General features: G+C 41.1%; 1 protein-coding gene and 1 non-coding gene across 5 annotated transcripts in view; one reads left to right on the top strand and one right to left on the bottom strand.

The window, feature by feature from the left end:
* The first annotated feature begins 257 nt into the window (after nt 1-257).
* The window catches only part of SETDB1 (SET domain bifurcated histone lysine methyltransferase 1), a 58,196-nt gene continuing 44,394 nt past the window's right edge, over nt 258-14,059 (top strand). The window contains exons 1-3 of one of the 4 annotated variants that reach the window (XM_014584155.2): nt 258-362; nt 1,614-1,884; nt 2,726-2,877. In XM_014584155.2, coding sequence (XP_014439641.1) covers nt 1,625-1,884; nt 2,726-2,877 — 412 coding nt within the window. In that variant the 5' untranslated portion in view covers nt 258-362; nt 1,614-1,624. The other 3 variants (XM_027768296.1, XM_014584156.2, XM_014584157.2) reach the window with 3 other exon arrangements.
* Nucleotides 10,824-10,955, bottom strand: LOC114006148 (small nucleolar RNA SNORA42/SNORA80 family). Its single transcript, XR_003547911.1, has one exon. It is a non-coding gene; the product is annotated as a small nucleolar RNA SNORA42/SNORA80 family (small nucleolar RNA).

Here is a 14,059-nt window from a genome sequence, read left to right as displayed (position 1 = left end):
ACGTCTTGCTATCCTTTAACTCAATGTCTTTTGATATCCTTTAGAATGTGCGCGGCTCACCTTATAAAAACAAGCTCGAATAAAACTGAGCCCCCCAAAAGCTAAGACTATCTGCCGACCAAGTTCCACACAATAAATGTAGTATTGCAGCCACTAGTGGAGGATGGCGGGAAAGGAGGAGCCTGTAATGTACGGCTGGCCACGCCCACCCTCCCTGCCAGTCGTTTCTCACGTGTGCCCTGGAAGGCTCGGCCTTAACGCATGCGTAGTCACCTTAGTTCTCGCAGCCTCCGAGGGGCGCCCCGAGCCTTCGGATTTGACCCCGTCAGGCTACCGTCTCGGTGACCGGAACGGTTCTAGAGGTTTGCTTCCGGGCGTCTCTTTTTGCTTCCCTTCTCTCTCTCACGTTTCTTCCCATCCCCCTGTTCCCCTTTCCCTTCGGTTTCGCTCTTTCCCGTCGGGGCCGACCCCTGAGTCGTGAGTCTGGGGTCTGGTTGGTGAAAAAGAGCCCTCTTAGCAGAAAGCAGGGAGGAGTGGGGAGTATTGATAGTTGAGGTATTCGAAGACCAAAGGCTTATCTGGAATGTTTTGTTTGTGGGAGGAGGTCGGGCGAGTGTGTGAAGGAAGTCTTCCTCGAGAGGCCAGCGGGGGCGGGGCTGAGCTGGGTTTGCGGATGGGCGGGACGTACCCCTAAATTGGGTGGCACGGGGGTGGGCTGGTGTGTGGGCTAAAGAAAAATGGAGGCGCTGAGCACTGCCATTGGGACGCACGACATTCTGGCGTCAGTTTTGCTGTAACCGTTTGATCAGAAAGAGCATTTAACACGAATGTGTTAGGCACGTTTCGTTCCTAGATTGGTTTACTCTGTTTCCCTCTGTTTTAAGAAAACATTTTGCTGCAAGCTTAAGTATTATAGACTTTTTAAAAAGTAAATTTCCGCATGGAAGCAAACTAATGTAGAAGGAACAACTAATGAAAGAGAAAACAAGGAATTAGTGAGATATAGATCAACTCCCTACTCAGGTTGATGAGTTTGTTCACAGTAGACACACTATGTAGAGAAAAGACTTAACCTAGTTAATTAGATAGAGAACATAGATCACTGAAATATCTTCCTTCGTGTATTGGTTTTCTTCAGTTTCATAAACCATTATTTCCAATAGTTCCCTATTGTATAATGAATGTTCTTTTCAAACCTGTGTGTGTGTGTAGTGTTTCTTTAGATAGGTATCACCATATCATGATCCTCTACCTCAATTTCCCAAGTAACTGGGACTACAGACATCATCCTCCCAGCCTTTTAGACTTGGTGGGAATCAAACCTGGACCTCCCATGTGGCCTCAGGCTGCTAAGCAGCACTGTCCCGGGATGTGGTGCCTTAGCTGAGTACCTCCTCAATTTTAAAATTTTACCAGTTCTGTTGGAATATAGCAGAAGATGAGAGCCCTGTAAGGTCTTATCATCATATTCTGGAGAATGATTCTGGGGAACATACACTATCTGAGTAACAGGTAGCAGAGTATGAATTTACTGAAATTAGGGGGCTGATATTCCCTTATTAATTGCAATTTTAATGACTCCAAAATAACTTTAGCTTTTCCATTCCGTGCAGAGGACAAAAGCATGTCCTCTCTTCCTGGATGTATTGGTTTGGATGCAGCAACAGCTGCAGTAGAGTCCGAAGAGATTGCAGAGCTGCAACAGGCAGTGGTTGAGGAGCTTGGTATCTCTATGGAGGAGCTTCGGCAGTTCATTGATGAAGAACTGGAAAAAATGGACTGTGTACAGCAGCGCAAGAAGCAGCTAGCAGAATTGGAGACCTGGGTAATACAGAAAGAATCGGAGGTGGCTCATGTTGACCAGCTCTTTGATGATGCATCCAGGTGAGAGCTACATGAGAAATAGAAGAAATCTGCCTATCAGCTGATATTTTTTAGTGCACGGTCGTTCTAGACATTGTAGCAGCACTTTACAGAATACACATGTGTAGAACCTCATGCTTCCTCAGTTTATGGTCCAAAATCTGATGTTATAATTACCCATATGTAGAATTTTCATCTATCAGGGCTAATATATGATCACCACTAGGGGATTCTAAGTCTTGACTCTTCCCCTTCTTCCTTCTGTACTCTATTAGAACAAGTGCTTTGTTTTCCTGGTAAGATCATCTAGGTAGATTTGTTGTTTGTGCTCTACTTATCACTTAGAATACATTTTCAAAGAACAAGATCGTTGATGAAGTAAGATTGAAAATGCTGTACTTCAAACTTATTTTTGATTTTTGAGGAACTAGACTGGAAACTAAACTACTGTTTATAACATTTTTCTGTGGGAAAAGCAGTCTAAATTCTATACAAAGACTTTTTTGGAGAAGTTTTTGCTATTGGATGTGTATGCTCTCCAGCAAGACAGAGACAGACAGACAGAAAGCGAGAAATCACCCCCCAGGGGGGATGGCCACGCCACAATCCCTTCTCCTCCATTCTCCTCTTGGGATCTTGGGTAGGTGACTTTAAGTCATCGGGTCTGGAACTTGAACCATGGTAGACTACATGAGAGTCTAGCGACATAGCCATTATGCCACCTGGTCCCCAAAGACACTTTAGAATATGACCTATTTAAGTTAAGAGTGCTCGATAGTTAAATATATATACATTTTAATGGCTGCTTTACCTATACTTTCTCAGTTGGCCCTGATCTTTTCTACATGTGTTCCAATATTAGGGCAGTGACTAATTGTGAGTCTTTGGTGAAGGACTTCTACTCCAAGCTGGGACTGCAATACCGGGACAGTAGCTCTGAGGATGAAGCTTCCCGGCCTACAGAAATAATTGAGATTCCTGATGAAGATGATGATGTCCTCAGTATTGATTCAGGTAAGGGATGAAGTTTTGGGTAGGAAAGTCTTGATTGAGGTTGAAACACTGAAATAGAGAAGATAGAGCAGAAACATTGTCACTAACTCCATATTCTATGCTACCTGTCTTGTCTATAACAGAAGTAAGGTACTACATCGTTAATATCATAGATGTCCATTAAATGCTACACTGATTGCATTATCCTCCTTTTCCATTGTATGTACCCTCTAGTCTGAATTCTCTTGCTTATTTTGATAGGTGGCATTACCTATGTTTATCGTAAATAATAGTGCATATCCAAAATAATAGTTTGGCTTTCTTTTTCCATTTCTTAATGGTAATTTTTTTCAGGAAATGGGGGAGAGAGGTTTTTGCTATAGGGCATGTGTGCTCACTAGAGAGACAGACAGTGAGAAATCACTCCCCAGGGGATAGCCACGATACAATCCCTTTTCCTCCATTCCCCTCTTAGGATTTTGGAGGCACACACATGTGCCTGGCATGAGTTTTAAGACACCAAGTCCAAGACTTGAATGCAGTCATCTATGTGGGAGTCCAGCAGTGTAACCATTATGCCATTTGCTGGGCCCCCATTTCTTAATAGTATTATTAAGGTGTTATTTATATACCCTAAAATTCAGCCATTTTAAGAGTATGATTTGAGTTTTAATAAATTTATGCAGTAATCCAATTTTAGAGCACTTGGTTCAACCCACAAAGTCCCTCATACTTGTTTGCCATCAATCTCCATTATCATCCTCAGCAACTACTGTTTTACTTCTACTTTTTCTCTATAGTTTTGCCTTTTCTAGAAATTGTGTATAAATAGAACCATACAATATACAGTCTCTCATTCTTTTTTTTTTTTTGTATAAGTTTTTTTTTTTTTTTTTTTAATGGGGCACATGTACTTTCCAGGCAGACAGAGAGAGAGGGGAGGGAAGTGAGAAATCACCTTCCTGAGGGGCTGGCCATGCCTCAATCCCTTCTCCATTCTCCTCTCAGGATTTTGGGTGAACATACACATGTGCCTGGTATGACTTAAATCTCGAGGTCGGGGGCTAGAATGGTGGAGTCAGCCATATGGGGTCCAGCACATTAACCTCCATATTCTCTACTGATCCAAATGTGTAGTCTTTTGTGTCTGACTTCTTCTTAATGATTTTGAACTTCATCCATGTTGTTGCACATATCAGCAGTTTGGTCCTTTTTTGGTGACTAATATTCCATCATATGGATGTACCATGTGTTTTTATCCATTCCCCAGTTGATATACATTTGAATTATTTTCAATTTTAGCTATTATGAATACTACTACTATGAACTTTTATATGTTTATTTTTCTTGGGTATTCAACCAAAGAATGGAATTGCTAGGTCTTAAAATAAGTATTACCATTCACTGAAAAGGCTGTCCTTGGGCCAGCTCTGTGGCCTGGTAGTTTAGGCAGCTGGATCCCACATGGTGTACCCCTCAGTGGGACATGGTCAAGTTATAGTCCTTTTCCCTCCATTTCTCTCTCCTGTCAGGATTTTGGGTACACATGCATAGACACTAGGCATTTGGTTTTATTGTGTTTGTTTGTTTGTTTGTTTGTTTGTTTAATTTGACCAGAGAGGGACAGAGAAAGAAAGAGAAAGTGAGAAAGCAAACTGCCAGGTCTGGGATTCAGACCATGGTCAGCCATGTGGGACTCTAGTGCCCTTAACCACCATGCACCTGCCAGCCCCCACTTGGCTTATTTTTCAAATTGTCAGGTCCAAAATTCAAGCCATGGTCAGCCATGTGTCATCTGGCTTTCTATACACTGCACTTGATCACCATGCTGTGGCTTGCCTACAGGCTTGTTAAGCTCCCTATTTCTAGAAGCTTTTTGTTGATTTCTTAGGATTTTTTTTTTGCAGGAGGGGGTGGTTTGCTTTCCAGAAAGACAGACAGGGACAGAGAGACAGCGAGAAATCACCTCCCTGGGGATGGCCATGCCACAATCCCTTCTCCTCCATTCTCCTCTCAGGACCTTGTGCACGCACATGCCTGGTATGAGTTAAAGCCACAGAGTCCAGGACTCAAATTGCGGTGGACAACATGGGAGTCCAGCGACATAGCCATTACACCATCTATTGGTCCTGATTTCTTAGGATTTTCTAAAACTATTTTACTTCTTCCTTTCTAATCTACAAGTCTTTATTTTTCTTGCTTTATTGTACTTACAAAACCTCCAATATAATGTTTAGTAAAAGTTTTGAAAACAAATACTGTTTTTTGGGGGGGAGGTTTTTGCTGTAGAGTGCGTGAGCCTGCCAAAAAGAGAGAGACAGGGAACCAGCAGTTAGCGTAATGACTATGTCGCTGGACTCCCACGTAGTCGACCGCGGTTCGTGTCCCGGACCCGGTGGCTTAAAACTCAAGCCGGGCGCGTGTGCGTGCGTGCCCAAGATCCCAAGAGGAGAATGGAGGAGAAGGGATTGCGGCATGACCATCCCCCCTGGGGGGTGATTTCTCGCTTTCTGTCTCTATAGAGAGAGAGACAGAAAGTGAGAAATCACCCCCCCAGGGGGGATGGCCATGCTGCAATTCCTTCTCCATTCTCCACTCGAGATCTTGGGCATGCATGCACGTTTCCAGCGTGAGTTTAAGCCACCGGGTCCAGGATTTGAACCACGGTCAACTACATGGGAGTCCAGTGACATAGCCATTACGCAAACTGCTGGTCCCAACTCTTTCTTGACCCTAGAGTAAAAGTATTTAGTTTTATTTTAAGAATTATTTATTTAATTTTACTTATTATTATTTTAATTCACCAGAGAGAGAGAGAGGGAGGGAGGGAGGGAGGAAAAGTGAGAAAATAAGCTGCCAGGTTCAGGATTCAAGCTGTGGTTGACAATGTGAGAGTCCAGCACCTTAACCATCATGCCACCTCCTAGCCCCACAAGGATTTAACCATTATGGTGATAGCTGTAGGATTTTTGTTTAAGAGAGATTTTTTTTTTTTTTTGCTCTAGGGCATATGTGCTTGCTGGAGAGACATCAAGAGAGAAAGTGAGAAATCACTCCCCAGGGGATGGTCACACTACAGTCTATTCTCTCTGAATTTTGGGCATACATGTGCATGTACCCTGCATGAGTTTCAAGCCACCGGGTCTAGGACTCAAATCACAATTGGCCATGTGGGAGCAGCTCCTTAACCACTATGCCACCTGCTGGCCCCATCTGTAGGCTTTTTGTAGATGACCTTGATCAGATTGAAGGAAGTCCCTTCTTTTTGCTAAAAGCTTTTCATTTCAGCTAGGTTTGGTTTTGGATTTTTGTCCATTACATTTTCTGTATAATTCTGTATAGATTATATCCTTTATCCTATTGATAAAGTGTTTTGGGGCCAGCAGTTGGCATAATGGCTAAGTTGCTGGACTCCCATGTAGTCGACCACAATTCAAGTCCCAGACTTGGTGGCTTAAACTCATACTGGGCGCGTTTGCGTGCCCACTCAAGATCCTGAGAGGCTGGAGAAGAAGGGATTATGGTGTGGCCATCGCTCCTTGGGGGTGATTTCTTGCTTTCTATCTCTCTGTCTCTCTCTGTCTTTCTGGCGAGCGCACACACCCTATAGCAAATAAAAAAAAAGAAAAGAAAAGAAATGTTTTTTGGATCTTAAACCATCCTTGTATTCATGAAATAAATCTTCCTTGGTCTGGATATATAAATATTTTCATATGTCCTGGGGTTGGATTTGCTGATGTTTTGTGTATAATTTTGGCTCCTTTGTTCATGAGAGCATTTGGTTTATGGTTCTGTTGTGATGTCTTTGTTTGACTTTGATATTGGGATGATGGGCTTCATAAGATAAGTTGGTGGGAACAGCAGTTGGCTGTGTTGCTGAACTCCCATGTAGCTGACCATGGTTTGAGTCCCGGACCCAGTGGCTTAAACTCATGCCAGGCGCGTGTGCATGCATGCCCAGCATCCTGAGAGGAGAATGGAAGAGAAGGGATTGCAGCGTGGCCATCCGCCCTGAGGAGTGATTTCTCACTTTCTGTCTCTCTGTCCCTGTCTTTCTGGCGAGCGCATGCACCCTATAGCAAAAACCTCTCAAAAAAAAAAAAAAAAAAAGTTAATAAGTGTTTTCTCCTGTGAGTTTGTGTGGATAGTATTATGTTTTCCTATAATGTTTGATAAATTCAGCAGTGAGGTCATTTTGGCTTGGACTCTTCTGTGTAGAAAGACTTTGTAAATAAACTTTGAGAATAATTTTAGATTTACAGAAAAAGTAAAATTATCAGCCTACGCATGATTATCAGTGGTTAAATGTTGTACATACAATGCCATCCCACTTGGCAGTTGCAGTTTGAATAGTGACTCTAGTGGCTTTAGAAACACACCAGGTATATAGGCATGTGTGCCCCAAATCCTGACAAAATGGAGAAATAGAGGAAAAAGTATTGCAACATGACCATGCCCCACCTGGGAGTGCTGCTTCCCTCCTTTCCATGATTATCAGTGGTTAAATGTTGTACATACAATGCCATCCCACTTGGCAGTTGCAGTTTGAATAGTGACTCTAGTGGCTTTAGAAACACACCAGGTATATAGGCATGTGTGCCCCAAATCCTGACAAAATGGAGAAATAGAGGAAAAAGTATTGCAACATGACCATGCCCCACCTGGGAGTGCTGCTTCCCTCCTTTCCTTCCACCCTCCCCCCCCCCTCCTCCTCTCTCTCTCATGCTCTTCCTCTAGCAAGTACATGTACCCTCTGGCATTTGGAAAAAAAAAAAATCTACTTTCTCCTGCTATTAATTTTTATTGTGGTATATTTGTTGAAAGTAAAGTCAAAACTAGAAGTAAACCTTACATTTATCTAAACTTCTGACTATTCTCTTTCTGGGCTTTCTTTGTTCTATCATGCACTCTAGGATACCATACTGAATTTATTGTGCAAAGATTTTTAATTACTAACTCATTTTCTTTTTTCCTTTATTTTTTAATTGCCAGAGGGTACATGTGCTTGTCAGAGAGAGACAGGAAAAGGGGGAAAGAGAGATGGAGGAAAATACCCGCTTTGGGAAATAGTCGTAACACAATCCCTTCTCCATTCTGTTGGGGTTTGGGCACACATGCACATGTACCTGATGTATTCCTCAAGCCACTGGGGCCAGAATTATAATCATACATTCAGCCACATGGGATCTGCCTCCCTTAGCCTCTAGGCCCCAGGACCCGCCAGACTAATTCCTTTTTTTTTTTTTTTTAAACCTGACTTGTTTACTGGATTTTCTATTCTTTTTCAAGTTGATGTTGGTAATTTTTATCTTTTTGGATCTTAAATTGTCTGTCTTTTTGGCATGTAGTTGTTCATAGTATTTCTTGTGATTCTTTTAATATCTATAGGTTCTGTAGTGATGTCTTTTTATTGTTAGTATTGGTTATTTAGATCCTCTCTGGTTTTTTATTGTTGTTTTGTTTTTTTCTTGGTTAGTCTAACCAAACTATATTAGTTTTGTTGCTGTTTTCCCTTTTTTTCAAGTTTTTCTATAAGGCATGCGTACTTGTCAGAAAGACAGAGACAGACAGAGAGACAGCGAGAAATCACCCCCCAGGGGGAATGGCCATGCCGCAATCCCTTCTCCTCCATTCTTCTCTTGGGATCTTGGGCATGCACGCACATGCACCTGGTGTGAATTTAAGCCACCAGGTTTAGGACTCAAACTGTGGTCGACTACATGGGAGCTCAGCAACATAGCCATTACGCTAACTGCTGGTCCCGCTATTTTCCTTTTTTTAAAGAATTATTTTATTTAACTTTATTTATTTATTTTAATGTGACCAGAGAGGGACAGAGTGAGAAAGAGAGAGGTAAAGTGAGAAAGTAAGCCACCAGATCTGGGACTTGAACCTTGATTGGCAATGTGGGTGTCCAGCACCCACTGTGCCACCTGCCGGCTCCCTTGTTGCTGTTTTTCAAAGAATCAGCTTTTGAATTCATTGATTTATTTTCTCTACTATTTTTTGTTTTCTGTTTAATTGATTTCTCATCTGATTCTTAATTATTTTCTTCTTTTTACTTTGTTTTTTGTTTGTTCTACTTTTTCCCAGCTTCTTAGAGTGAAAGCATTTTAGACCTTTCTTTTTTCCAATATAACCACTTAAAACTATAAATTTTTATTAAGCATTGTTTTGCCGCATCTCATAAATATTTATGTGTTGTGTTTTCACTTTATTTTTATTTTCATTCAATTCAGCGTTATTTTAAATTTTCTTTGTTTTTTTTGTTTTGGTTTAGGCAGGTGGTTGACCAGTGGATTATTTAAAGAAAAGTGTTTGTTGCAAATATTTTAGAGTTTTCCAAATTATTTTGGTGGCTAATTCTTTTTTAAAAAAATAATTGTAAGGACCAGCAGATGGCATAATGATTACATCACTGGACTTGCACATGGTCAACCGCAAGTCCTGGACTTGGCAGCTTACAGCTCATGCCAGGCACATGTGCGTGCATGCCCAAGATCCTGAGAGGAGAATGGAGAAGAAGGGATTGCAGCATTACCATACCCCCTGGGGGGGTGATTTCTCGCTTTCTGTCTCTATGACTCTGTCTTTTCTGTAAGTGCACATGCCTCATAGCAAAAATTTCTCTCTAAAATTTTTGTAATTGCTTATTTAATTTTATTTATCTACTTTTTATTTTATTTTATTATTAATATTTTTGAAGTTGACCAAAGAGAGACAGAGGGGAAGTGCAAAAGCCACCAGGTCCAATACTCAAACCTCCAGGTCCAGTACTCAAACCGTAGTTGGCTATGTGGGAGTCTAGCACCTTAACTATGTTACCTACTGGCCCCAATGGTTACATTTTTTTCTTTTGGGGCCGGCAGGTGGTGTGGTGATTAAGGGTGCTGCACTCCCATATGGCCAACTGTGTGGTGTGACCATCTTCCCTGTTTACAGGAATGATTTCTCACTTTCCCTCTCTCTTTCTCTCTCTCACTCTGTCCCTCTGTGATCAAATTTAAATAAATAAAATAAATAAAATTAAAATAATCTCAGGATTTTTTTTCTTTTTTAGAATTATTTATTCCACTTTATCATTATTATTATTGTTTAATTTGCTACAGCGCACATGTGCTCCTCAGAGAGAAATAGGGTTGGGGGGTGGAGTGTGAAAAAGAAAGCTGCTGGTTCTAGGACTTGACATAGTTGGTCATTTGGGAGTCCAGTACCTTAATCATCATGCCATCTGCTGGCCTCCAGAGGTTAATTTTTAATTTTATTATGTTGTAGTCAAAGAACATACTTTGTATTTCAGTCCTTCTGAATTTATTTAATTTTTATAATAGCCTAGTGTATGAAGGGATCTTCAACAAGTTTATAGAAGTGCTAACTCCAAAGTTTATGAAAAATGCATATCAGAAAACAATGGTGCATGAATTTCAAAAGTATATGTGCCATAATTAATTCCATTTTCCACAAAGTTTTTGATGCCCCTTTGTAGTATCTATCCTTTTTTTAAAGAGGTTTTTGGCATAGGGTGTATGTACTTGCTGGAGAGAGAGAGAGAGAGAGACAAGATAGTAAGAGAAAATGTGAGAAATCACCCCACTGGGGGGATAGCTATGCCATAATCCCTTTTCCTCATTCTCCTCCTGGGATCTTGGGAATGCATGCACACATATCCAGTGTGATTTTCTTTATTTATTTCTTTAAAAAAAAAATTACTGAAATAACATGAAACAGTCCAAATATACCTCAAATAAAATGTGTGAAAGGACTATTATAATGCTGTCTACTTGGACATACTGTCCAAGTGTTTGGCTCCATATTACTTCAATGAAAAAGGTCATAGTAATTTTAGAGATTGATTTATGATGACCAGAACATTTTCATGTATTACCTTGTTTGCTTCAAGATTATCTCTACTGATTCAAGACAACAAATCTAGTAGCAATAATATGTAATTTTCTTTCTTTCTTTTCTACTCTGCAACCCATTTCAGTGCCAGCAGCCCATAGGCAGAAGCCAGGCAGTGGTTCGGGGCCAGCTTGCTCTGGCATGAGGTACTATGAGAGTACCAGGGGGACAAGCCTGCCATAAATTGAAACCCATGCACCCCAGTGTGACTTTCAAGCCACTGGGTCTAGGACTCAAACTGCTGTCAGCCATGTGGGAGTCTAGCAGTGTAATCACTATGCCATCTGCCAGCCCCTGTATTGTCTGTTCTTTAGAATGTTTCGTGTGGGCTTGAAAAGAATTTTTATTCTGCTGCTGTTGGATGGAGGATTCTGTTGAGTTGTCAGAAAAGTCATGTGCAATTTTTGCATTGAAAAACAGAAAAAATACTTCATGACTTTTCCAGTGACCCAAAATGAATGTTGATTGGATTAAGTTGTGTGGTGCTGTTCAAGTGTTTTAAGTTCATATTGATTGTTTTTGTCTGCTCTTTCTAAAAATTGGAAAAGACTTTTAAATCTTCAGCTAAAATTGTTGAATCATGGGGACCAGCAGGTGGCATTATGGTTAAGGTGCTGGACGCTTCCACATGGCCAGCGACGGTTCAAGTCCTGGACCTTGTGGCTTGCTTTCTCACTTTCTCTCTCTGTCGCTCTCTGGTCAAATTAAAATAAATGAATGAATAAATAAAATTAAATAATTCTTCTAAAATAATTGTTGAATAATCTGCTTTTTTCAGTGCTGTCAGTTTTTTTGTTTGTTTTTTTAAGAATTATTTTGTTTAACTTTATTTATTATTATTATTTTCCAGTTTAGTCAGAGACAGAGAGGGAAGTTGAGAAAGCAGGCCACCAGGTCCAGGAATTGAACCATGGTCGACCATGTGGGATTCCAATACCTTCAGCCACCATGTCACCTGCTGACCCCTCTGTCAGGTTTTGTTGTTTTGGAGAGGATTTTGCTATAGGGTGCATGCACTCACCGGACAGACAGAGACAGAAAGCGAGAAGTCATCCCCTAGGGGGGCATGGCCACGCCACAATCCCTTCTCCTCCATTCTCCTCTCGGTATCTGAGGCACACACATACACGTGCACAGCGTGAGTTTAAGCTACCAGGTCTAGGACTTGAACTGTGGTCGACTATATGGGAGTCCACCAATGTAACCATTACACTATCTGCTGGTGCCTGCTCTGTCAGTTTTTGCTTTTTGTGTTTTTGGGCTTTGTTGTTAGTTATATACATTTATAATTACTTCATCTTTCTAATAATTTACTTTTTTTTTGAGAGAAGTTTTTGTCTTAGAGTATGTCTGCTTGCCAGAGAAAGAGAGGGGCGGACACAGTGAGAGGGAAAGTGAGAAATCACACTAGGGGGATGGCTGTGACGCAGTCCCTTCTCCTTCATTCTCCTCCCGGGATTTTGGACACACACACACACACGCACACACATGATATTCAAGCCACTGGGACCAAGACCCAAATTAAGTCGGCCATGTGGAAGTCCAGCCGCATAACCTGCTACACCATCTACTGGTCCCATAATTGACCTTTTTTTTTTTTAAGAATTATTTAATTTAATTTTATTCATCATCATCATGATTTTTTCAATTTGACCAGAGAGAAACAGCAAGAGAGGGAAAGCAAAAAAGGAAGCCACCAAGTCCAGGTCTTGAACCGTGGTCAACCATGTGGGAGTCGAGCGCCTCAGCCACCATACCTGCCAGCCCCACCATAATTGACCTTTTGTAAGGTATCTTTTTGTTTCAACATTTCTGTCTTAAAGTGCCTTTTTTTCTGATATTAATGTAGCCTTTCCACTTTAGTTAGGGTTACTGTTTGCATGGTGTATCTTTCTATTTAAGTTCAGCCTGTTCTATCTTTGAATTTGGTGGTGTTGCTCTTATAGAAAATACATAGTTGCATCTTGTCTTTTTTAATCCATTATCTGTCTCTGCCATTTAATTAGAATGTAGCGTCCATTCACAGTAACTACAAATTCATGAGTGGATTTACATCTGCCATTTTGCTCCCCCCACCAGTATGTCTTTTGTCTTTTATATTTGATCATTATTTTGTAAGAAAAATTTTTGCTATAGGGCACGTGCACTGGTTGGAAAGACAGAGAAAGTGAGAAATCACCCCTTGCAGGAATGGCCACGCTGCAATTTTTTTAAAAGAATTATTTAATTTTATTTATTCATTCATTCATGTGGGAATGTCCAGCACTTTAACCACCATGCCACTGTGGGAGTCCAACTGAAGGATGTGATCTCCATGTCTCTTTCTGGTGAGTGCATGTGCTCCTGGCAATTAAAAAAAAACCTGTTTATTGCTAGCATACACACACGTATATCAATTTTTGTTTAATTTTAGTTTTGCCATAGGGTACATGCACTCCCTGAAAAGAGACAGACAGAGGGAACCAGCAGTTAGCGTAATGGCTATGTCGCTGGACTCCCACGTAGTCAACCGCGGTTCGTGTCCCGGACCCGGTGGCTTAAAACTCACGCCGGGCGCGTGTGCGTGCGTGCCCAAGATCCCGAGAGGAGAATGGAGGAGAAGGGATTGCGGCGTGACCATCCCCCCTGGGGGGTGATTTCTTGCTTTCTGTTTCTATGTCTCTCTCTGTCTGTCTGGCGAGTGCACGCGCCCTACAGTGAAAATCTCTAAAAAAAAAAAAAAAAAAGAGACAGAAAAATAGAAAAGGTGAGATGGCCATGCTATACTCCTTTTCTGTTCTCCTCTCAGAATTTTAGACACACATATACACATGCTGGGCATGTGTTTTGAGCTGCCAGCTCTGAGACTCAAGCTGCACAGTTAGCCATGTGGAATCCAGCCACCTAAACCACCACCCCACTAGCTGGCCCCACATACCGATTTTTTGTGTGTACCAACCTTATTAAATTCTTTTATCTATGGAGTCCTTCATATTTTCTGTGTCATCTCTGAATAATGGCAGTTTTTCTAGGTGCTGGACATTCCCACATGGCTGACCATGGTTCAAGTCCTGGATCTGGTGGCTTGCTTTCTCACTTTTTCTTCCTCTCTGTGTCTCTCTCTGGTCAATAGAAAAGAATAAATAAAATTAAAAATAAGTATATATTTTTTAAAAGGATAACTTTTTGACCAGAAAGGTTTTTTACATTAACTCAGACCTTTAATGTAATGTTAAATGGGAGTGATGATAGTGGGCTTACTGGGTCTGGCTTTTTTTTTTTTTTTTTTTAAGAATTTTGTATTTAAGGGGCTGGGGGGGGG

The sequence above is a fragment of the Tupaia chinensis genome, unplaced genomic scaffold (assembly GCF_000334495.1).
Source record: "Tupaia chinensis unplaced genomic scaffold, TupChi_1.0 Scaffold145814_1, whole genome shotgun sequence".
NCBI lineage: Eukaryota > Metazoa > Chordata > Mammalia > Scandentia > Tupaiidae > Tupaia > Tupaia belangeri.
The sequence above is the reverse complement of the archived record's forward strand: the minus strand, read 5'-3'. Positions and strand labels throughout refer to the sequence as shown.